At 44.8% G+C, this 24867-nt stretch overlaps 1 protein-coding gene across 1 annotated transcript; it reads right to left on the reverse strand.

Annotated features, from left to right (window-relative positions):
* Positions 1-429: 429 nt before the first annotated feature.
* zgc:172271 (uncharacterized protein LOC100000381 homolog) lies at positions 430-7116 on the reverse strand. Its single transcript, XM_038965318.1, has 17 exons — positions 7071-7116; positions 6564-6727; positions 6315-6414; positions 5722-5898; positions 4980-5142; positions 4836-4900; positions 4538-4695; positions 4096-4282; positions 3829-3977; positions 3626-3716; positions 3462-3521; positions 3200-3382; positions 1669-1816; positions 1424-1506; positions 1056-1240; positions 744-930; positions 430-634 (listed from the first exon to the last, which is right to left on the reverse strand). Exons 1-17 carry the CDS (start codon positions 7114-7116, stop codon positions 591-593), a joined length of 2190 nt encoding a protein of 729 aa, XP_038821246.1. The 3' UTR covers positions 430-590.
* Between the last annotated feature and the right edge of the window lie 17751 nt (positions 7117-24867).

Genomic DNA, 24867 nt, shown 5'->3' on the forward strand with positions numbered 1-24867 from the left:
TTGACGTATACAGTGCATGTCCAGACTTTGGCAATACCATACCGTTTTAAAGCTAATTCCTAGCAAATCTACAGATTTTGCAATATTAAAGTAATGCACTGTGTTCAAAACCAATTTTGGGGGAATAGAAGAAGAATTATGTTGAACAAGATCATTGATGGAGTATTGTGGATACCAATCTCTGTGAGCCTCACAGGCCCATGTGCATTTAAGGGCTAAGAACATGAATATGACATTGTATTGTAACGTCTAATTTTTCCACGGATCCCTTGTCCAAAATACATTTTATTTGTTATTGCTAGTAATATTCCAAAAAATATTTGTTTTAATATTTAGAAATTTTGCTACAGACCCTACTTTTGGAACCCCTGCACACATTACCAAAAGTTTGAAAAATGACATATTGCTGAAAAAAAACAGAAGCTTTCATTGAAATGTATCTGACAATTATATATATTTTTTAACATTCAGGTGGGTGTGGACTGAGGAATTACAAGTAGCAAGAAACAATATTACATTTTGGCAAACCATTGGTTAGGGCCTCCACAATAGGTCAATGTGAAACATGTGATTTCTCTTCTCTCTGTTGCTCAAAATATGCTGCACACGTCCTGGTTGCAAAATTCCAAGATGTCTGTCAGAGAGAAAATGAATACATACATTGGCTACTTTTATAGTCAATAACATTTCAACAGTACACGGTTTCAGTATAAACATGCACATGATAAAGTATCAATTTCCACCTGAGTGTGTGCAGTTGAAGACACTCTCTGCTAGTCTGTAGAACTCATCTCCAAGTATGGTGCGGTAGTCCAGGTGACTGGTGTGGATGAGGCACTGAGTGGCGTCTTTAAACAGCAGATCACTCTCTCCATACTGCTGGGACTGAAACAGCCTGAATTCTGTGTCTGGGTTGGATGCCAGAGTCTCCTTCAAGGGATGGGAACATTTGGAATGGCTTGTTAGAAGAAAAGAAAATTGTATGAAATTAATACAATGTCGCCAGAATAATTAGGTTGGTTTAGATTCCTGTTTGTCTGACTCCTCAGTCTCACCTGTGACTTCATGAGGAAGTCATAGACGCGAGAAGTGAGCACAGGTCTTGTCATGATGATGTTGGGTGGGATGGCTCCTAGGTTACAGTTCTCCCATTCAGATAAAGGTTCCCGCCGGCCATCCCCACACAAAAGCTCAAAGTCCCATGACAGCCACCCATCCGCCCACCCACTGGGGCTCAGACCTGGAGCACAACACAAACAAACAAAATGTAATATCAAAAGTATCACAAACCAAATGAGGAAAAACAAGAACATTATGGCAGAACCTGTAATTGTTTGCCTGAACATTTACCAATATTACTTCATGGTGTGTGTGGTGGCCATATGTAGCCTAACTATGTATAAGAGTTGTATGAGGTTCTCACTGAGGATGTTGCTCTCTAGATTGTGCTGCTCAACAAAGGCCACATCTCCATAGCTCTTCCCACTGGCATCTCCCACCAGGCACCTGCACAAATAACCATGGGGCAACGTCATAACAATCACAACAAATCTTTCACATTGCCAGGTTTCTGTAAAGCACTGTGACAAGTTGATGTAAGATTGAATGACTGCATTTTCTATCCATGAACAATGAATACAAACATGCAACAAGAGAGCCACCACTCACCTCAAAGCCCCCATGTTGCCGTAGTAACGCTCATTGTGGTTGTCTGCACAGCGTTTGGTGGCAGCCTCCCCAGTGCCCCCCATACACACTTTACAGAGGTTTCCCTGAGAACCAGGGAGACAGCCCTTCCAGAACACCTCGTTATACACTAGGAGAGATGAGCAGAATACACATCCTCACCAAATATCAGGCTATTGTGCTATAAGAATTTTGGGTCATTTCATGTTCTAGTCTACACGAGGCTAAAATTGTGATTTGCGGTATACCAGAGCTAGTTAACTACATACTAGTACACAAAAACACAATATAAACGCAACAATTTACAGTTACAGTTCATATAAATTCATTAGGCCCTACACTATGGATCTCACATGATTGAGCAGGGAACCAGCCATGGGTGGGCCTAGGAGGACATAGGCCCACCCACTTGGGAGTCAGGCCCAGATTTGGTACCATTCTCCAGATCGGTGCCTTGAACCAATCCTGTCTCGGAGCTCTACGGACAATTCCTTCGACCTCATGGCTTGGTTTTTGCTCTGACATGCACTGTCAACTGTGGGACCTTATATACACTACTGGTCAAACGTTTTAGAACATCAACTCATTCAAGGGTTTTTCTTAATTGTACTATTTTCTACATTGTAGAATAATAGTGAAGCCATCAAAACTATGAAATAACACATATGGAATCATGTAGTAACCAAACAAAGTGAAACAAATCAAAATATATTTTCTATTTGATTATTCAAATAGCCACCCTTTGCCTTGATGACAGCTTTAAACACTCTTGGCATTCTCTCAACCAGCCTCACCAACAGTCTTGATGGATTTGCCACATATGCTGAGCACTTGCTGGCCGCTTTTCCTTCACTCTGCAGTCCGACTCAATTTGGACTGAGGCGGAGGTAGCGGTCCTGCTGCTGGGTTGTTGCCCTCCTACGGCCTCCTCCACGTCTCCTGATGTACTGGCCTGTCTCCTGGTAGCGCCTCCATGCTCTGGACACTACGCTGACAGACACAGCAAACCTTCTTGCCACAGCTCGCATTGATGTGCCATCCTGGATGAGCTGCACTACCTGAGCCACTTGTGTGGGTTGTAGACTCCGTCTCATGCTACCACTAGAGTGAAAGCACCGCCAGCATTCAAAAGTGACCAAAACATCAGCCAGGAAGCATAGGAACTGAGAAGTGGTCTGTGGTCACCACCTGCAGAACCACTACTTTATTGGGGGTGTCTTGCTAATTGCCTATAATTTCCACCTTTTGTCTATTCCATTTGCACAACAGCATGTGAAATATATTGTCAATCAGTGTTGCTTCCTAAGTGGACAGTTTGATTTCACAGAAGTGTGATTGACTTGGAGTTACATTGTGTTGTTTAAGTGTTCCCTTTATTTTTTTGAGCAATGTGTATATATATATATATATATATATATATATATATATATATATATATATATATATATATATATATATATATATAAATAAACACACAGGAAAGGGAGATGCAACTGCCAGGCAGGAACGGTACCTTGGTTTGGTTCACAGGGAGAGGTGTTGTTGTGTTCCAGGCTGAGGGTGTGTCTAAAGGGCAGAAGCCAGCCTGCAGGGCTGTACATGTGGCCGTGGCAGGAGCGCCTGCCCCCAAAGTTCCCAAAGAACACACCCCTGGTGGAGCGCTTCACGACCGCCACACCAACGACGGACGGCAACACTGTGGGGACACAAGGAGCGGCTTAGAATAAAATCATGTACATTTACAGACGAATGGACTTCCCTTCTGTTCAGCTCACCATCCGTCTCTAAATGGCCTGCTTTTTCAGCTCCTCCCTCAGCCGGTACGCACGTCTTCCCTGAGAGACGCGGAGAGAGAAAGAGTCGACGACAGAAACTGACTGCAGTGAGCGTCCATGATTAATAACTAGTTCTGTAACCATTACATTATTATCAGCCATACCATAATACTCTGTTACCACGGGGACAAGGCCACATTTCCCAGCGATGAATGCGTGTGTGGCGTCCAGCGAGACAGCATCCACCTCATCTCTCTGTGACAACACAGTAAGTGGAGATCGAGATGTAGGGCGGCATAGAATGACAGTAGGTTATGGATAGGGTTATGATTGTCCACACCCTGTAGTTTTATCTTAGTCTGCTTACCTTAATCTTCTCGACACAATCGCTCATGGAGATGGCTCTAACACACACCAATGGGTCTGACTTAATGCTGAGAGCCCACTGCTCACATTTCTTCTGTTCTGCATTGCTAATGCAGCACCAACGCACAACACTGTCCTCCAATGAGCTTCCTATAGATACACAACAGAATAAAAAATATTTAGTTATGATGCATAATGTAGCAGCAAATTAGTTTTCCCAATGAGCAGCCTACATACACCCCCACTGCCCATGTGGGTAGGTAGGCACCTTCATGTCCAAGGCCTTTGAGGAGAGCCACATAGTCCAGCCCCAGCACCTGACTGATGTCCTTGTTATCCTCTAGAATGGACAGCTTCTCTGTGACATCCTTGAAGAGCAGATCAGCGGCGCCGAACGGAGCAGAGTCAAAGAGCTGGAAACGCTGCCTCTCTCTACCCCGCCGGCCAAACGCCATCTGATAGGAAATCCATCGGACATTCTCTCAGCAACAAAAATACAAACAAGGGACATACTATGATGACACATGCACGTGGATGGATACAAATGTGATATACACTGATGTTAAATACAGTGGACACGCTTTCCCTTGCAAACGCAACCCTGTTTCACAAGTGGTCATACTGAGTAGAGGGCTGGAGGCCCTGAGCTGTCCCGACAAGTCCCACATCTGCTGCTTCTAGAAGTGGTTGAAGACAGAATGGTGTACTACCTGTGCTGCCGCCAGGAACTTGCGTGCGATCTTACGAACATTGAGTCGAGTGACCATGCCCTGTCCTGGTCCCCTTCCCAGGTTGCAGGTCCCATAGTGGCTTAGTGGCGCACGGGTACCATCAGTACACAGCAGCTGGTAATCCTTCCTCTCACTCTCTGGAAGAGAAAAACAACAGGGATAGAGATAGAGCAGAGGGGGATGTTTCAACAGCTATTTGACTAGTCTTGAGAAAGAACTCTGAAGTACTTGAATGGTAGTTGTGTATTGTTCCAGAATATATATATTTTTTGTGTACCTTCAATACCCTCCAGGGCTGTATGGTCCACAAAAGCAACATCCCCTGCCCCAGTCTTGAGACACCTGATAGACAAAGAGAATAATTTTAAAATGACCATATCATAATCATTGTGTCTGTCCTGATATGACCCTCCCATGTGACCTGAGCGCCCCCTGGCTGTTGTAGAAGGGTTCGCCATGTGCCGTTTCACAGTGGAAGTTGCGCTGGGCGATGTAGGACTTCTGACCCTGACACAGGGCACACAGGATGGGTGCTATGGCAGCCGCCCCAGGAACACAACTAGCATTGAAGAAGGTACTGACCGCTGCCAAAGAGAAGAGTGGGGTTAGAGACCATTCCTTTGTAGCGGAGGGGATTTGGAATCATGCTCTCGTGATAAGTTAGGCCTGCCTAAGACTTGGAAGCCCTACTGTCGGCCTCTGACTTTGAGCATGTCCTTTTAAGATGTTGGAATAGCGAGCAGGAGTCCCGGGTTCTAATGCCACCAGAAACACCAGCGTTTCCTAAACTCTGTCCCGGGGACTTCAAGGGGTGCACGTTTTGGTTTTTGCCCTAACACTACACAGCTGATTTAAATAATCAACTAGTCATCAAAAGAAAACGTGTGCCCCTTGGGGTCCCCAGGACTGAGTTTTGGAAACGCAGTTTAAAATGTAACAATCTCTAGTGGACAGATTCTCATGGACAGATGAAACGGCGAGAACCTGTCAAGGCTCACTTTGTTTTCTTCCAAAGTGAGCAATTGTTAACGGCATTCCCCCCCAGAAGTAAAACAGAAAATGACAAACTTTTGCGAGATAATTTTACTTCTGGGTAACCGAGATTACACTTAACAAAATTATGATTCAACAGTTTAGAGGGATATGTCGGTCTATGTTCTTACCCAGACTGAGTGGCTGCTCCTCTGCCCAGGTCAGGTAGTTGCGGGACAGCAGGAAGCCCAGGGGTAGACTCCAGCCTGCCGTCCAGCGGGCCCCAGTATGACAGCTTCTCTGGCCCTGCAGGGAGCGCACGTCCAGGGTGCTGTTCCTCACCACCGCCACCGACAGAATACAGCCTCCTGGGCAAACAGGTGACAGACATACAATAAACTGACACAGGCACACAAAATGTCATAAACAAAAATAGAAACTGGGTGGTTCGAGCCCTGAATGCTGATTGGCTGAAAGCTGTGCTATATCAAACCGTATATCACAGGTATGACAATACATGTATTTTTACTGCTCTAATTACATTGGTAACCAGTTTATAATAGCAATAAGGGACCTCAGGAGTTTGTGGTGTATGGCTAATATACCACAGCTAAGGGCTGGATATCCAGGTACTCCGCGTTGCATCGTGCTTAAGAACAGCCCTTAGCCATGGTATATTGGCCATATACCACACCTCGTACCTTATTGCTTAAATGTTTCCCGTACACAGATTGTGCCTAGTTCTGGACTAAAAGGATCCAAATCTTAAGTGTCGTTAACCAACCGTCCCTGTAGATCTCCTTGGCAATGGCAGTGAGGCCAAACTGCTTCACTGCAGTGTAGACTTCCCCTGCATCCAATGTTACCATGTCAGCACGGTTAGCCTGGAGGAAAGGCATCAGATACAGTTGGCTATGAAGGAGCATCTGTATGGTAAACCTGCCCTGTCTGAAATCAGTATCAGCATTAACAAGAGTGGTTAGGGCAAATAGTGAGTCTTTCTGGTATCTGGAGAGAGCAGGTATTTCCTGACCCTGATCTTGTTGATGCAGTCGGTGGTGCTGTAGGCGAGGACACAGGAGAGCCTTGCGAATGCTGCCACAGCAGCAGGAGGCAACACTGCCACCAGGGCCTTGGCCAGCTCAGCACACTTCTTCTGCTCCTGCTCAGACACCGTGCACCAGCGCATCTTCTTACCTAAAACAAAAGGGAATTAAAAAACTGGGTTTAAGGATAGTAATATTAGGACCTAAGAAATAGCGTCAATATTAACCTTGCATAACTCACTATTTCCTTTCCAACTGGAAATAAATAAACAACTGCTGTAGAGGGAGAATACATTGTTACAATACTGTATAAGATTAATTAAAATGTATAGGACCACAACATTTTCAGAACAATCCCTGAAATTAGGTGAAACCACAAAAACACGAATATATTTGAAAAAGGCAACATTATCCAGCAAGGCTAACCAAACGATTAACAATTGGGATTTTGAGTACCACCACCCAAAACTATACTAGATTGGATGAACACTTACCCCAACTATAGTGAAGGCAGATGAAAATTATTAGAATGGCATGCATTGCCCTCATTTTGGTCTCTGTTCAGCTCTTCAGTCCTTTTCAAACCAAACGCAGTTTACTTCACGCAGCGAGGTTGGCGGACCCCTTCCAATTCGTCCTGAAATCCGTCTACATAATTTAACATTATTTCTTATTACTACAGGCGACCTAAAGAAATCAAACTATTGTGCAAGCGTAGAACTTTCGAAATAGCCAAAAATATAGGATTCTGCGCCACTACTCAGCGCGCATCTGGAAAATATTTCCATGTAACGTCACGCGGACGACTCGCATCCAAGCACTTTTACGCGTTTGAGATCTGTAGAACTTCTGCCAGTATCTCACACCTCCAGTTTGTTTGGCTTATCGTGGTGAATACATTGAATGCATGATTATGTAATAATAAAATTCGAGTGTTATATTTATTTTGGTAATAGTTTTGTGAAAAACAGTCCAGCACTGCAAAGTTTAATGCAGAAAATACCAACATAATTGAGCATGTAGCAAATATTTTATTAAATGTACAAACACCAGAACATTATGCATATAACAAAAAGCCATTACAGCATAGTCAAGTCAAACATAAATCAAACACAGCTGCCTTGCCATGCCATTATTTTTCAGTCCAACCGATTATCACCAAGATTAGGGTTTTAAATTCAAAAGCTTCAATAGAACAATTTCCATACACCTTACTCTATTTTGAATAATTATGTTTTTATACTATAAAAAAACAACCAGTGCAGAATGGCAACATGTCATTCTCTTACACCACTGGGGCGACCATGGTCCGGTCTGTCATCTAGTGTGGTGGACAGAGTAATGATCAGTAGCCCCATGCTCTGGAGGCCTGCTGAGAACGGCCTGTCCCTGTCCCAGTCCCTGTCCTGTGGCTGTGCTGCTGTGGAGAACACTCTCTATCCTGTGGATCCTGGCAGCATTCAAGATATTTACAGGCTTCTGCTCTGCCAGCTCAGCTGACAGCCTGCCAATACACTCCATCTGTCAATAACAATACAAAGAGCTGGAAATGAATCTGGAATGACCACAACATGGGAAAAATCGTTGCACAATATGGCATGGTTATTATATACTTGACTTGCAATAAATTCTGACTGCTCTGTTTTCATAGCTGAAGATTTATGGCTCACATGAAAATGACACCTCCAGAGGAATGCATGCTAAATCAAAGCCATCAGTTTAGTTATTCATTTAGAAGTGGATAGGAAACCAATGAAAAAAGTATTACTTCAATGATTGGTTCTGGTTTTCTTTATGGACTGGTGTAACGGCAGTCTAAGTCGTCCTCCTCATCGGACGAGGAGAGGCGAGAAGGATCGGAGGACCAATGTACAGCGTGGTAAGTTTCCATGATTTAATAACATGGAAACAATATACAATTACAAAATAACAAAACAAACTAACCATCACAGTCCCGTGTGGCAAACACTGACACAGAAAACAACCACCCACAAATCCCCAACACAAAACAAGCCACCTATATATGATTCTCAATCAGGGACAACGATTGACAGCTGCCTCTGATTGAGAACCATATTAGGCTGAACACAGAAACAGACAAACTAGACACACAACATAGAATGCCCACCCAGCTCACGTCCTGACCAACACTAAAACAAGCAAAACACATAAGCACTATGGTCAGGACGTGACAACTGGTGAATAGCCGGTATACTTTTTTCCCTCTCCATTTTTTTCTCTCTTCATAAACACCACCATTGTTTTTGTTAATAAATCCTTAATTACTCTGCCTTAAAAGACATTGTGGCCCTTACATATATACCAATGACCGCAGCATCTTCCCTTCAAGTCTTACCTCATCCAGCCCTTGACTGATTGTGTTTCTCTCCGCAGTCTCTCCCTCACTTCCACTCGTCTTCAGCCAGCTTCTCAAAACCTCTTCAAGTCTTAGCTACAGTGGCTTGCAAAAGTATTCACCCCCCTTGGCATTTTTTCTATTTTGTTGCCTTACAACCTGAAATTAAAATGGATTTTTGGGGGTGGTTTGTATCATTTGATTTACACAACATGCCTACCACTTTGAAGATGCAAAAAAAAAAAAGTGTGCATAACTATTCACCCCCCAAAGTCAACACATTGTAGAACCACCTTTTGCAGCAATTACAGCTGCAAGTCTCTTGGGTGACTCTATAAGCTTGGCACATCTAGCCACTGGGATTTTTGCCCATTCTTCAAGACAAAACTGCTCCAGCTCCTTCAAGTTGGATGGGTTCCGCTGGTGTACAGCAATCTTTAAGTCATACCACAGATTCTCAATTGGATTGAGGTCTGGGCTTTGATGAGGCCATTCCAAGACATTTAAATGTTTCCCCTTAAACCACCCGAGTGTTGCTTCAGCAGTATACTTAGGGTCATTGTCCTGCTGGAAGGTGAACCTCTGTCCCAGTCTCAAATCTCTGGAAGACTGAAACAGTTTTCCCTCAAGAATTTCCCTGTATTTAGCGCTATCCATCAGTCCTTCAATTCTGACCAGTTTCCCAGTCCCTGCCGATGAAAAACATCCCCACAGCATGATGCTGCCACCACCATGCTTCACTGTGGGGATGGTGTTCTCGGGGTGATGAGCGGTGTTGGGTTTGCGCCAGACATAGCGTTTTCCTTGATGGCCAAAAAGCTAAATTTTAGTCTCATCTGACCAGAGTACCTTCTTCCATATGTTTGGGGAGTATCCCACATGCCTTTTGGCGAACAAAGTGTTTCCTTATTTTCTTCTTTAAGCAATGGCTTTTTCAGGCCACGCTTCTGTAAAGCCCAGCTCTGTGGAGTGTACGGCTTAAAGTGGTCCTATGGACAGATACTCCAATCTCCGCTCTCCTTCAGGGTTATCTTTGGTCTCTTTGTTGCCTCTCTGATTAATGCCCTCCTTGCCTGGTCCATGAGTTTTGGTGGGCGGCCCTCTCTTGGCAGATTTGTTGTGGTGCCATATTCTATCCATTTTTTAATAATGGATTTAATGGTGCTCCGTGGGATGTTCAAAGTTTAAAATGTTTTTTTTTATAACCCAACCCTGATCTGTACTTCACCACAACTTTCCCCTGACCTGTTTGGAGAGCTCCTTGGTCTTCATGGTGCCGCTTGCTTGGGGATGGAAATTTCAGAATTTTTGGTGGCCTTCCTAAGCTTGGTGGTGCCCCTTGCTTAGTGGTGTTGCAGACTCTGGGGCCTTTCAGAACAGGTGTAGATATACTGAGATCATGTGACACTTAAAGTCCACCTGTGTGCAATCTAACCAATTATGTGACTTCTGAAAGTAATTGGTTGCACAAGATCTTATTTAGGGGCTTCATAGCAAAGGGGGTGAACACATATGCACGCACCACTTTGCGTTTTTGTTGTTGTTGTTGTTGAAACAATAAAAATTTCACTTCACCAATTTGGACTATTTTGTGTATGTCCATTACATGAAATCCAAATAAAAATATATTTAAATTACAGGTTGTAATGCAACAAAATATGAAAAAACGCTAAGGGGAATTAATACTTTTGCAAGGCCCTAGAAACACACACACACAAATCCACCAGAATGTATAAACAAGGTCTATCAGAAATGTTAATCACAGACCTGTGGGTCCTTACTGGAGTTGCTTGCAGTCCTGTTGGAAGCGCTACATGTCCAGGTGGATATTGAGCAGCTCTCTGGTCCAGACTAAGGTGGGATCCACATCCTCAGTTAACACATCTTCTACATCAGCCTCTGGCTGTTGATGGAGGATGGTGAACTCATTGGGGGGCAGTAGTGAGGAGTCTGACCCATGAGCCACTAGGCTGCCTTAGCTATAATTTTTTTTATATTGCAAGAAAGAAAAATCTTATTCAAAACAAACACACATGTTTTTGAAATATAGTAACCGCTACCTTAGTTTGAGTGTGGGTGGTCATGAATGAGGAGTGGGGTAGTCTGGTCTACTGATCCATAATGTGGTGCTGTTGGGAGACTGAGATGGGGGCGCTGGGCGTGCCAGCATGGGACTGATGGGGAGGGAGGCTGCAGCAGGGTGGAGGCTCGCTGTCACTGGGACCTGGGTTGGAGGTGGTAGAGGAGTTGCAGGTGGTAGCAGCTCTTTGACCGGGGAGTACAGCAGAACTCTAGGCCGTCGTGGTTGTCATCTGGAAGCACGCACCGCCACCCTGCACACAGAGAGAGTTACTGTAAGACTCCCAAGGATTGGAGACATAGGGCCAGTTTCCCAGACAAACATTAAGCCTTGCCCTGGAGTAAAAAGGGATTTGAATTGAAATTCTCCATGTATTCGGAAAACCCTCCCCGTAAGGTTTAGGGTCTGATGTTGACATAGTGGCCACCAGTACAGGTGGTTGAGTGTGCGGTCTCTCGCTCCCTGCGCCACTGAGTCAATGTCCGGCTGTGGGTGAGGCCCTCTGCACCAGGGCTGGGCAAACAGGTCACACTCTGGACCATTACACTGGATCTTCGCAGCTAGCTAGCTGCTACCGAGTGGCTATCACCCTTGTCCAGAAGCATGCACCAGTTAGCCTCAAGCTAGCCTCGAGCTAGGCCCATCTCCCGGCTAGCAAATGAAGTACACCAACTACAATACCTCTCTTGACAATAAGCCTGGACCCTTTGTCGACACGGAGCCCCGCCGATCTATCACAACTGGTCTGCCGATGTGCTCTCAACCGGCCTCTGCGTCGTGGATGTTGGTGATGATCCATCTGCTAGCCCCGGCCCGCTAGCTTCCTGAACGCCGTGTCTCCCGCTCGCCTAGTGTAGTAATCGACTACCCAACGGCTCCCTATTTCATCTATTGCTGCTCATTGGACCCTATGATCACTCGGCTACACAGCTGATGCCTGCTGGACTGTTCATTAACACGGTACTTCATCTTGTTTATCTGTCGGCCCCAGCCTCGAACTCAGGCCCTGCATGTAGCTAACTGACCCTCTCTGCCCATTCATCGTCATTTACCCATTGCTGTTGTCTTAGCTGTTTCCCCGTTGTGGTCTTAGCTCTCCCAATCAACACCTGTTTGTCTGCGTCCGTCATGGGTCCACGGTCAAACGACCACGCCTCATCACTGTCAAACGCTCCCTAAAACACTTCTGCGAGCAGGCCTTTCTAAATCGACCTGGCCCGGGTATCCTGGAAGGATATTGACCTCATCCCATCAGTAGAGGATGCCTGGTTGTTCTTTAAAAGTGGGAATAGTCTCCGCGATATGAAACTTTTCAGGGAAGTCAGAAACCAATACACAGTCAGTTAGGAAAGCAAAGGCTAGCTTTTTCAAACAGAATTTTGCATCCTGCAGGACTAATTCCAAAAAGTTTGGCCGTCTTTCCTTCCAGTTCCCTGCTGCCAATGACTGGAACGAATAGCAAAAATCACTGAAGCTGGAGACTCATATCTCCCTCACATCTTAAATAAGCATGCCCCATTCAAGAAATTTAGAACTAAGAACAGATTAGCCCTCAGTTCACTCCAGACTTGACTGCCCTTGACCAGCACAAAAACACCCTGTGGCATACTGCACTAGCATCGAATAGTCCCTGTGATATGCAACTTTTCAGGGAAGTCAGGAACCAATACACACAGTCAGATAGGAAAGCAAAGGCTAGCTTTTTGAAACAGAATTGTGCATCCTGCAGCACTAATTCCAAAAAGTTTTGGTACACTGTAAAGTCCATGGAGAATAAAAGTACCTCCTCCCAGCTGCCCACTGCACTGAGACTAGGAAACACTGTCACCACTGATAAAGTGGATTTCAATAAGCATCTCTACAGCTGGCCATGCTTTCCACCTGGCTACCCCAACCCCGGGCCAACAGCTCTGCACCCCCCGCAGCAACTGGCCCAAGCCCCCCCGCTTCTCCTTCACCCAAATCCAGACAACTAATGTTCTGACGGAGCTGCAAAATCTTGATCCCTACAAATCAGCTGGACTAGAAAATCTGGACCCTCTCTACCTAAAATGATCCGCCGCCATTGTTGCAACCCCTATTACTAGTCTGTTCAACCTCTCGTATCGTCTGAGATTCCTAAAGACTGGAACGCAGTCGCGGTTATCCCCCTCTTCAAAGGGGGAGACACTCTAGACCCAAACTGTTACAGACCTATATCCATCCTGCCCTGTCTTTCTGAAGTCTTCGAAAGCTAAGTGAACAAACAGATCACCGACCATTTCGAATCCCACCGTACCTTCTCCGCTATGGAATCTAGTTTCCGAGCTGGTCACGTGTGTACCTCAGCCACACTCAAGGTCCTAAACAACTAAATAACCACCATCGATAAAAGACAGTACTGCGCAGCCATCTTCATCAACCTTGCCAAGGCTTTCGACTCTTGTCAATCACCGTATTCTTATCGGCAGACTCAACAGCCTTGGTTTCTCTAATGACTGCCTCGCCTGGTTCACCAACTACTTCTCAGAGTTCAGTGTGTCAAATCGGAGGGCCTGTTGTCTGGACCTCTGGCAGTCTCTATGGGGATGCCACAGGGTTCAATTCTCGGGCTGACTCTTTTCTCTGTATATATCAATGATGTCGCTCTTGCTGCAGGTGATTCCCTGATCCACCTCTACGCAGACGTCACCATTCTGTAAACATCTGGCCCTTCTTTGGACACTGTTATCAAACCTCCAAACGAGCTTCAACGCCATACAACACTCCTTCCGTGGCCTCCAACTGCTCTTAAATGCTAGTAAAACAAAATGCATGCTCTTCAACCTATCGCTGCCCGCACCCGCCCACCCGACTAGCATCACTACTCTGGACAGTTCTGACTTAGAATATGTGGACAACTATAAATACCTAGGTGTCTGGCTAGACTGTAAACTCTCCTTCCAGACTCATATTAAGCATCTCCAATCCAAAGTTAAATCTAGAATCGGCTTCCTATTTCGCAACAAAGCCTCCTTCACTCATGCTGCCAAACATACCCTCGTAAAACTGACCATCCTACCGATCGTTGACGGCGATGTCATTTACAAAATAGCCTCAAACACTCTACTCAGCAAATTGGATGCAGTCTATCACAGTGCCATCCGTTTTGTCACCAAAGCCCCATATACTATCCACCACTGCGACCTGTTTGCTCTTGTTGGCTGGTACTCGCTACATATTCATCGCCAAACCCACTGGCTCCAGGTCATCTATAAGTCTTTGCTAGGTAAAGCTCCACCTTATCTCAGCTCACTGGTCACCATAGCAACACCCACCCGTAGCACACGCTCCAGCAGGTATATTTCACTGGTCATCCCCAAAGCCAACACCCACTTTGGCCGCCTTTCCTTCCAGTCCCCTGCTGCCAATGACTGGAACGAATTTCAAAAATCACTGAAGCTGGAGACATATCTCCCTCACTAACTTTAAGCGTCAGCTGTCAAAGCAGCTTGCCGATCGCTGCAGCTGTACAACTAGTGGGGAGAACAAGTATTTGATACACTGCCGATTTTGCAGGTTTTCCTACTTACAAAGCATGTAGAGGTCTGTAATTTTTATCATAGGTACACTTCAACTGTGAGAGACGGAATCTAAAACAAAAATCCAGAAAAATCACATTGTATCAAATACTTGTTCTCCCCACTGTACCTACCCCATCCCCAAATTTGTTTTTCTTCTCTTTTGCACACCAGTATTTCTACTTGCACATCTTCAGATGCACATATATCACTCTAGTGTTAATTGCTAAATTGTAATTACTTCGCCACTATTGGCCTATTTATTGCCTAACCTCCTTACTTCATTTTGCACAAACTGTATACAGATTTTTCTATTATGTTATTGACTTAACGTTTGTTTATCCCATGTGTAACTCTGTTGTTTTTGTCGCACTGCTTTGCTTCATCTTGGCCAGGTTGCAGTTGTAAATGAGAACTTGTTCTTAACTGGCCTACCTGGTTAAATAAAGTTTTTTTTTTTTTTTTTTTTAAACCTCACTGCTATCTGTTTCCACTGCAACACCACCCCTGGAGACACCGCGAAGAACTCTGTAGAGCACAAAAAAGACAGGCTTGATACAGTTCCACACAGACACAGACATTCCGTCTTATTCAGTGTGTCTGAGGAGTATACACTATTCTATACGTTTCCACTCTATTCACCAGGGGACGTCTCATTCATTATGTCTATCGAGTCCCTTTCATATCCTTATTCCAGCTGTGGCCTGGATATCATCAATGAGGAAAATAGGTCTCTGACTTTACACCCATTAGCCTGGTCACAGAGCCGTTTGTGCGGTCTTGCTAACTCCTATGGTCATTGGAAAGACAGCACAAACAGATCTGGACCCAGGCTGTACATTAACAAGGTCAGCAGTTGTAATCATACAGACAAACAGAGACAGGGATAATATTTCATGTGTTTTAGTTAGGCTGAAGGCCAGCTGCCAGTGAAGTATGTGTCCAGGTGTTACCTTGGCCTGCAGACTGAGGGACCAATGCCAGAGGGCCAGTTCTGTCTGCTCAGCCGCTCTCCTTCTGTGCTGCAGCTGTGCAGGCCAGGGAAGAAAAACACAGTTACATAACAGCCAGGAGTTCACCCTGACACTCAGCTCACAGATGGATCATAGAAAGAGATCATTAAAGCCAAGAAACATCCGAAAACACTATTTTTCAATTAAATCATTGTATTTTAAAGTAACTTGAACACAATTTCTCACATAAGTCTTGGTAAGTTGACCTTTAATATTTGAAATAACTATGTTAAAACAGCAATACCCTCACCACAATGTTCCAGCGTGCAAAAAAAAAAAGAAAAGAAAAAGAGCTGGCATGTATTGTTTCAAATCAAATTTTATTTGTCACATGCGCCGAATACAACAGGTGTAGACCTTACAGTGAAATGCTTACTTACAAGCCCTTAACCAACGATGCAGTTAAGAAAATACCCAAAAAAAAAAAATTAAGAAAGTAGTAAGAGATAAGAAAAACAAATAATATGGAGCAGCAGTGAATAACAATAGCGGGGCTATATACAGGGGGTACCGATACAGAGTCAATGTGCGGGGAACTGGTGTCGAGGTAATTAACATAATTATGTACATGCAGGTAGGGTTGTTAAAGTGGCTATGCATAGATAACAGACAGTAATAGCAGCGCGGGGGGGGTGCAAATAGTATAGGTAGCCATTTGATTAGCTGTTCAGGAGTCTTATGGCTTGTGGTTAGAAGCTGTTTAGAAGCCTTTTGGACCTAGACTTGGCGCTTCGGTATCGCTTGCCGTGCGGTAGCAGAGAGAACAGTCTATGACCATTTTTAGGGCCTTCATCTGACACCGCCTGGTATAGAGGTCCTGGATGGCAAGAAGCTTGGCCCCGGTGATGTACTGGGCCGTACGCACTACCCTCTGTAGTGCCTTGCGGTTGGAGGCCGAGCAGTTGCCATACCAGGCAGTGATGCAACCCGTCAGGATGCTCTCGATGGTGCAGCTGTAGAACCTTTTGAGGATCTGAGGACCCATGGCAAATCTTTTCAGTCTCCTGAGGGGGAATAGGTTTTGTTGTGCCCTCTTCACGACTGTCTTGGTGTGCTTAGACCATGTTAGTTTGTTGTTGATGGGGACGCCAAGGAACGTGAAAATCTCAACCTGCTCCACTACAGCCCTGTCGATGAGAATGGGGGCGTGCTCGGTCCTCCTTTTCCTGTAGTCCACAATCATCTCCTTTGTCTTGATCACGTTGAGGGAGAGGTTGTTGTCCTTGTGTAACCGATTTGAAATGGCTAGCTAGTTAGCGGGGTGCGCGCTAATAGCATTTCAAATCGGTGACGTCATTCGCTCTGAGGCCTTGAAGTAGTTGTTCCCCTTGCTCCGCAAGGGCCGCGGCTTTTGTGGCGCGATGGGTAACGATGCTTCGTGGGTGTCAGTTGTTGATGTGTGCAGAGGGTCCCTGGTTCAAGCCCAGGTAGGGGTGAGGAGAGGTCATGGTCAGGTCTCTGACCTTCTATAGGCTGTCTCATCATTGTCAGTGATCAGGCTGTTGTCATCGGCAAACTTAATGATGGTGTTGGAGTTCTGCCTGGCCGTGCAGTAATGAGTGAACAGGGAGTACAGGAGGGGCCCCCGTGTTGAGGATCAGCGTGGCGGATGTGTTGTTACCTACCCTTACCACCTGGGGGCGGCCCGTCTCAACATTGAGTGTCCCGTTTCTTGCATCACCTAAATAAGGACCACATGAAAAACACAATATTAAACACAGACTAACATAGGATCAGAATGTATCAAACACCACACAACAGACTCGAACGCAGTACCTTATAGCTCTGCTGATGCTGCCGGTACATAGTCCACAATCTGAACATACTGCAAAGAAGAGAGTGGTGCCTTTTGGTTTTCTCCATGCCTGTACTCTCCTCCACAACCACTCTGCTTCGCTCCCGCCATCTCCTGAAAGTCCCCTGCTGCCTCACTGAGACATACAAAATGGTGGCAGTAGGCTTCAAATTTCAGTGGAGGCTTCATTCAATGCGCCAGGAGACTGATCTAACAGAAAATAGCATCGAATAATGAACAATTTGTCTTCATCTTAGTATCTCTTTACCTTTATCCATGCGACTCGGAGCCCTGCTCACTGCCGGTGACGGTTTGACACAGGATGTGGCTTTCCTCCATGCCAACAGCACCTATAGGAAAATAAATGACATTTGTTGGTGAGTATTTCACACTGGCTTGAGCAGTAGTTGCAGTCAGAATCAGTCGTGGTGACAGTTCTGATAACATACGAAGCAGTAGAAATAAATTAGAAGCCAAGTCATTGAGCTTCTATAAAACTTTCAATGAAGCCTGAGACTTTATCATAGGTAATAGATAGAGCTGCTCTAACACCTTAGCCTGAACAGTGCCGATAGTGGTTCTCTGCCCTCTTCTCACTGCTCCTGGCTGCTGCAGTCTCCTTCCACACATGCAGAACCCTCCTGGGAAGACGTAATACAAGAGTTGGTCAGAAAGATTACCAAAATCAACATTCCAAGTAAAAGACGGTGGATAAAGAGATTGAGATGGTGGATCCATTTGGGTTGATACTGGAGGAAGTCATGCTGATGCAGGCTGTAGCGCTCCTCTACAAGCTCATCGACCTGCTGTGTCTGGAGGTGATGCCACCACAGGGGATCATAGGCAGAGAGATTACAGCACGTCCCCTCGGACACAAACAAACAAGGCAGGGTGGAGTATATTCTGCGAGGAGCATCAATCAGGTCAGACGACACGTGATGACCAAATGAATGAACAATAGAAATGTTAACTAACAACATTCAGAACAGTTAACGTATAAATAGGGATGGGCAACTTTGAGGGGTGCATACACACATCCATACCCACACATGCAGTCAGAGCCGGCCCGAGCCTTTTGGCGGGGCCCCACCTCGTGAGCAAAACATTTTAGTGCCCCCCCCCCTCTTGACAGCGGAGCGATTTTTGTTGTTGTTTAAGTTTTAAAGTTAATTTCCTGCAATGCTACAGATTTTGACACGGGGCGGAGAGAAATGTTAGCAGTTTTTAATATGATATCTGAGTGAGTGACTCCCAAAATCAAATGGGGGCCCCCTGGTTGGTAATTCGACCATGATAAATACAAGTTTAGATCGCACGCCGCTAGACTAACTTATCAATCTAATACATTTTAGCTGACATGGGCTAATTGAGTGACTCTCAGTGACATAAGATAAACTGATGATGCAAAACCAAATTTCGAAGCTGCACCTTGTGTATTCTACCATTCTAACTGTCAAACGTTCAGACCCAGAGTTCCTAAAAAAAAAAGATATATTTATAGCCCATCCATGATGTATATGATGTGAGCTCTGTTGTGCCTTCCAGGCCTGTAAGGTGTGTTTGAGAAGTCTGACTCATGCCATGAAGACAATCTGATCCAGCCTGCTGTTCTTCTCTCCTCTGTGCTGGACACACTGACATCACAAAGAATGTAGGATTACTCTGGAGAAACCAAACAGAGCAAGGCTAATGGTAACTATGCTGTACCTCACTCCAGCCACTCAGGGCGCGTCACACACAACACACATTCCCATGTCGATCTGCCTGCTCCTCTCGGTTTCGCCTTAAGACATACATAAAAACCAAACACACTTGAAGGATTAACCAAAATCTCAAAAGGGTCTAATCAAATCCTGTTAAGAACAAACCCGTCTACATCTTTCTGAACCAGTTGGTCCCCAACAGTCAGCGTGAATAGCAGGTTATTAACATGCATTATAACCACAGGACAAATATCATCCTGATCCTTACTGATATTTTACAGTCAGTCGTACAGTACCTGTCCCGGATCATGGTGACGTTGTCCTTCCACTGGCTCAGTGTGTTGTGGACTACAGTATGGTGGTCCAGTATGTCAGAGACTCTCCGTTTCTCCTTCCTCACCCTCCACTGCCAGTGGTGCCAGGCTCTAGTCAAACACGACCTCTATTCATGCAGCAAGGCCCAAAGGGCAGGATAGCTGGGCTCTGTCTGGGTGTATGGCTGTACCATGATGGTGTGTGTGTGTGTCGGGACAGCTGTTCTACTATCCTCTCAGCCAGCCTCTGCTCCTTTCTCTCCTCTGAATGTCCCCACCAGGTGTAAAAGGCCCAGGTGTACTGACGCTGCCCACAGACGGTTAGAGTGTGTCACACATTAAGACAAATGTCATCATCATCACCACAAGGCTAGCTATATGTACTCATAAATGTAGCCCAGGACCCTTTTTCAAAAAAATGTATAATAGTAGTAGTGCTGATCCAGGATCAGTTTTGCTTTTCAGATCATAATTAATAAGATCACATGGACTGGGTGGACCTGATCCTAGATCAGCACTAGTTCAGAAACAGGATGTGATTATGGGGTTGTGTCGTCTCGCCTCTCCCTGTGCGGTTTCCTCTGGCAGGTAAACTCAACCCAGGAGTTCAGACACTGTGGAAAGATGTGGTTCGCAAACCAGGCCTGAGCACGACGCTCCAGACCCTACAACCACACACAGTAATGTACAGGTAACTGCCAAAATAACAGAACCACTTGAGTAATAAAGTGCATTGAAAGCAGGTGCTTCTACACAGGTGTGGTTATAAGTTGATTAAGCAATTAACATCCCATCATGCTTAGGGTCACGTACAAAAATGCTTGGCAGGCCATTATTTTAGCTACCATAGCTATGCCTCCATAGTATAACAATGCCCCCATTTAAGGCACAAGCGGTCACTGAATGCTTTGATGATCATGAAAATGATGTCAACCGTATGCCATGGACATCTCAGTTCCCAGATCACAACCCAATTGAACACTTATGAGAGATTCAGAGTGGCGCTTGAGACAGCGTTTTCCCACCATCAACAAAGTACGAAATTATAGAATTTTGCTTGGAAGAGTGCTGTCGTATCCCTCCAATAGAGTTCCAGACACTTGCAGAATCTACACCAACTGAAGGTGCATTGAAGCTGTTCTGGCTTGTGGTGGAGTCAACGCCCTATTGAGACACTTTATGTTGGCGGTTCCTTTATTTTGACAGTTACATGTAGGTGTGTGTGTACCTGCATGTGTCAGTGCTCAACAAGCCGCTCTCTCCAGTGATTCAAGCAGTAGCTCTGTAGTGACGTGCGGTCCAGAGAAACTACTTTCAGAATTACTCTTCTAATAACACACTAGTTGTCTGGGAAGTCAAAAAAACATGTGCATGGACAGTGTCGCTGAAATTTGCCAAAAGGAGCCTGCCAACCTGTTGTGGGTGTGTGTAATCTGCATCAGTGTCTGAAGTACCCCATCTTCAGCTTCCTCCAGACGTTGCTGCCAGAGTATCCAATACCTGCCTGTAAGATACGGAGAAAACACATAACATAGCAGATGTGGTACTAACTCCGGAACAATTCAATTCAAATAACTATTATTTCCTGGGAGGGAACTTCATGTGTGATGATGAATGGTACATACAAGACGCATAACAACATAGAACACAAAAACATGTAGGATACAGTATAAAGGATTAGAAGCAATCACAGGGTATATACAAACATGTATACAAATAAAACCTTCAAATTATACTGATACTAATGCAGGGTGAATATACTAACATGGATATTATAGTACTGTAGCAGCATAACTCTTACAGTGTGATGATGACGCTGGACAGCGATGTTCTTGTTGAGTCGATGAGTATCTGAGCGATATTAAAGGGCCAGACTTCTCAGACCAGCGTGCTGCAGACAGAACAAATTAGAGACAGAAAGTTAAGGAATACTCTGTGGTACAGCAACTTGTCTATGGACCGAGTATTGCAGAAATAATTCAGAAGTGCTTTGCTCCATGTCACCAATAGATGGCGGTGTTGGTGTTAACTTGCTGCTGCCTGATCTCTCTGACTCCTGCATGCACAACTCCACATCTGCACATAAGCTCAGGAAATTCACTTAATCTTCTTGCAATATGTTGCGAAGTATGATGTTGAGGTGGATAAGGGCACATGAAGTTTACCATAAGGTGAGGATTCTTAATGTTGTTCTTGCAATAGTGTGTGACTTCACATCGGTCAGTATGTGTGTGGTAGGATAGTGTCTCCAGCGCTCCAGTGGCCTGCGCTGTATGCTGAATTGTGCCAGATGGTCAACACCCTGCTCTCTGTCCACCTCTCTCTGTAGTCCACATCTCCACACATACCAATACCTCAGGACCAAGCGGAGTTGCCAGGCTCGCACAGCAACAGCTGAAACACAGGAGGTAGACCAATACATGAAGATAAACAACAGAAAGCAATGGTAATGTGAATGCAAGTTCTAGAGGACAACAGGCAGGATCTGTAGTATGTTTGAGACAACCCAAGTTTGGCTACAATTGTCAATATAAGTTTCTGATATCCTAAATTGGGAGTATATTATCCTGGACCATGAATGCCATCCAGTGATTGTAATAAGAGGTACAGTAGTACACATGATTAACAGAAGATGGCACCTTGTGGTTTCCTCTTAGCTTGGCGGAGGTGAACGTAGCTTATCCAGGCATGAACATAGTGCCTATGACAGAATAACAATGCATCATACCTCCCAGTCTGCCACATAGTCCACACCCAACTGTATTGGGGAAACACACATCAGCAGTAACACAGGCTGCCCCCTCCCCTTTTACTCACAAATTATTATATTGTCAAACACATATATAATCACTCACGCAATGACTGTATGTAGGATGCTCACTAACCTCCCAGAGGCAGTGTATTGTTCCTAATTCAAAGTAATTTCAAATAAAATTTACAAAAATAGCATTTATCAGTCGTAATGCCTCACCGTAGAGCTGTGAGTTTCTGGAACTGAAGAGCAGATTGTTGCATCCTGTGTTTCATCCTCATGTACACTTCCCAGCTGTCCCAAGCCACACGCAGACACCGCCTCTCAGCTGGCATACAGGAGCAACTCTTGTTCCTGCTGTGACACAACATGCCCTGCCAGCCATTACTGCTGGAGTCCATCATTTTCAGAAGAGAAACATTCATCCTGATTAAAACCAAAACCACAATCATGCCAGTCCATACCAAAACATGTTGCTTTTTTTTGGTAATAATATCATTTCCACACACAGACTTTCTCCGTAAGTACTGATGGGCATGTATGGTCACCCCACAGCTGAGCAGCAGGTAGAGGGTAAAGCCGGACCCTGACCTGTAATGGCACTCTGCCCTCACTGTGAGTCTCAACTCCCTCCTAGCTGTCCACCACTCAACCTTCCAGCTCCACCCAGCGATGTGAGACCTACAGATTGGACAAGGTAACATTCTTCCAGTTAGCGAACTCAGGCTACACACAGTGGATATCTTAACAGCATAGCATCAATAGCTTAACCAATGTTATTTCCCCACCATTTGGAATTTACATTGTAATGCATTATAAATTCAAGCAGTGATGTAACCTGTCTAATCTATAGGGTATTCCTGAGAAAGTGCACCTGGCTTTGTAAGGATGAACCCATCCAAAGGTCTTCTGCATCCAAAGTTTGAGGAACTCCTTGCAAGGTGCCTGGAAGAAAGACCGATTTCAGGGATTGCCAACTCCAGTCACTAAACATACAGTACCTTAAATCAGTGGTTCCCAACGTTTTTCGGTTACTGTACCACCAACTGAAGTTTGGTCAGGGGGTACCCCTGAAATACGTCCTCGTGTACATTCTACCCGTAGGCTTATGGTCTCATGAGTCTTCTCAAGTACCCCCTGTGGATAGGTCAAGTACCCCCATGGGTACATGTATTTGTGGTTAGTGCCATTTCGAATCCTTGGGACGTCCTAGCCCTTGATCGTGACTCTCAGTTCCATTACATAACACATAAGTCATTGGACTCTAATATTTTTTTATTTGAAGGATTCTTTCTCGCTGATAAAAGATAAGGGCAATATGTTTCGAAAGCCGTATCGCAAGCGATGATTATTGACGTTTCTAAAACAACGCGTCGGGATTGTAGCTAGTTCAGGTGAGGTAGACTTGGGCGAAGCTAATTAGCCGGAAACTGTAGATCGAAGGCAGAACATCGCCTAGAGTTTGAGAGCTACACCTACCCATTTTAACATGTTAACTTCAAATGGGATAGGGACGTCCCAGGGATTCCAGATAGAAAATGCATTTTATTTGAAGGGGGTACTTCTCACCTTATTCTCGGCTCCTTGTCTTCCACCTTGGTTCCAGGTGTATCCGACTTTATAACTGGATATAGCATTGAGTGGAGCTCCTTTTGTACCAGATGTTTGGTTTTTGGGTTCCTCTACCTCTGGAAGTCATTGCCACAACAGTTGCCTAACTAACTACCTGAGAACACTAACGTTACTCACTAGCTCGAACTACTGGCTGTCATTCAGATTACTAACTTCTTCAACTAGCCGAACAGAAATCACCCTTTCATTATCTTCATATGAATAACGTAGCTACCATTACATTTTCTTAATTCCCTAACTAGTTTCACGTCTATAGCTAGGTTTCCAACCAATTTGGGGCAGATTTTCATGCGAATAACCTCAAATCTGCCTAAAACAATATGCATCTCCCACCAGAGATGTTTTAATCAAACCAAAGATTATGGAAAACTGACAAGACTACATGTCTCTTCGCCCTAACAATGGGAGTCGTTGTTCACAAAGTGGCACGGCTGGCTTGTTCCCGCCTATTCTTTGGATTGGTGGATACATCTATTTATTGTAATTTGTTTTTAATATTCGATGAGGGTTAACTTCAACCGCCTGTATTCAATGACGAGAGATTATATGCTACAGCCACATTACATGAATACGACGCTAAACCATCTCGAGACAACTCGAATTTAAAGTGTTTTTTTTCTCAAAGTTGCTGGGATGTCACGTGTCCAACTTATATCAGTATACGCGTAACAATTTAAGCATTACGAAACTTCTATTCGATCAAATAAACCGCAGGTAGAAAATAAGCCATTACATTTTCGTTGAACGAATTCGACACTCGCGGTTTTATTTTCGCTGACATTTTTTGGGCTGAGTAAACCCTCTCGTTTAGCCTTTGCCTCTGTGATTTGTCGCCACATATGGTTTGTTTACGTTTCCTCTGTTGTGGTTAGATGGGGTAGGCCTACATCTACATCCAGTGGTCGTGTCGGGGAAAACAGCTGTTGACAACCGAAGCATTAGCTAACCCTAACACTTTTTCATAACCTGCTACATTAATTCACATATCCTGCTGCGTTAGTTCTCGTAACCTGCCACGTTAATTATCCTAACCTGCGACGTTAATTATCCTGACTGCTTTGTAAACAAACCATCTGTGCCCAAATCATCAGTATCACCACACCTGTT

Source organism: Salvelinus namaycush, chromosome 2, assembly GCF_016432855.1.
Source record: "Salvelinus namaycush isolate Seneca chromosome 2, SaNama_1.0, whole genome shotgun sequence".
In the NCBI taxonomy this organism is placed as follows: domain Eukaryota; kingdom Metazoa; phylum Chordata; class Actinopteri; order Salmoniformes; family Salmonidae; genus Salvelinus; species Salvelinus namaycush.

Coding starts and splice junctions, on each gene's coding strand:
- zgc:172271 (XM_038965318.1), bottom strand. CDS start 7,116: ATGCATGCCATTCTAATAATTTTCATCTGCCTTCACTATAGTTGGG. Junction 3,383..3,461: donor AGGCCATTTAGAGACGGATG/GTGAGCTGAACA, acceptor GTGTCCCCACAG/TGTTGCCGTCCGTCGTTGGT. Junction 1,241..1,423: donor TCTAGAGAGCAACATCCTCA/GTGAGAACCTCA, acceptor GTTGTGCTCCAG/GTCTGAGCCCCAGTGGGTGG.